A 644-nucleotide genomic window follows, 5' to 3' on the forward strand; every position below is an offset into this window, starting at 1 on the left:
TGACGGAGACGGGGCTGCCCTACGCCCCCAACGTGCTCCCAGACCCAACCCAGTGGACAGAGATGCTGCACAAGTCCCCCATGCGCTATGTGGACCAGGTATGTTCCCATCCCCGTCCCTGTCCCCAGCAGCAGAGCCGGTGCTGAGGCTGTGCCACTCCTGCAGGTCCGTGCCCCTGTGCTGCTGTTGCTTGGGGAGGACGACCGGCGTGTGCCACCCAAGCAGGGGCTGGAGTATTACCGTGCCCTCAAGTCCCGGGGTGTCCCCACACGGTGAGTGGGGTGCAGGGTGCTTGGGCAGTGGGGTGTGGGCACAGCACTAACCCTGCTCTCCCCTGCAGGCTGCTCTGGTACCCAGGGAACAGCCATGCGCTGGCTGGCATCGAGGCCGAAGCTGACGGTTTCATGAACATAGCACTGTGGCTGTCCAAGCACCTGCGGTGCTAACAACCCCCACCATGTCACCCCCGTCACCCCCAATAAACGGTGTAGCTCAGCACCCCTCTGGTGGTGGTGCTGGTGTTGGTGTCACCTCCGCTTCCGGTGCCCTGGGAGCTCAGGGCCGCTGGACCCTTGTTCTGTGCAGGTCGGTGGTGTGCCATGGCACAGTGATCCCCGCCCGGCTGCCCGGGCACGGCTGGCACC

At 65.2% G+C, this 644-nt stretch overlaps 1 protein-coding gene across 1 annotated transcript in view; it reads left to right on the forward strand.

The window, feature by feature from the left end:
* The window catches only part of APEH (acylaminoacyl-peptide hydrolase), a gene marked incomplete at its 5' end in the record, with an annotated part of 3,531 nt that extends 3,085 nt beyond the window's left edge, over positions 1–446 (forward strand). The window contains 3 exon segments of the mRNA XM_010021934.1: positions 9–98; positions 166–272; positions 341–446. Of these exon segments, the coding sequence (XP_010020236.1) occupies positions 9–98; positions 166–272; positions 341–446 (303 nt within the window).
* Between the last annotated feature and the right edge of the window lie 198 nt (positions 447–644).

Source organism: Nestor notabilis, unplaced genomic scaffold, assembly GCF_000696875.1.
Source record: "Nestor notabilis isolate BGI_N333 unplaced genomic scaffold, ASM69687v1 scaffold17889, whole genome shotgun sequence".
Taxonomy (NCBI): domain Eukaryota; kingdom Metazoa; phylum Chordata; class Aves; order Psittaciformes; family Psittacidae; genus Nestor; species Nestor notabilis.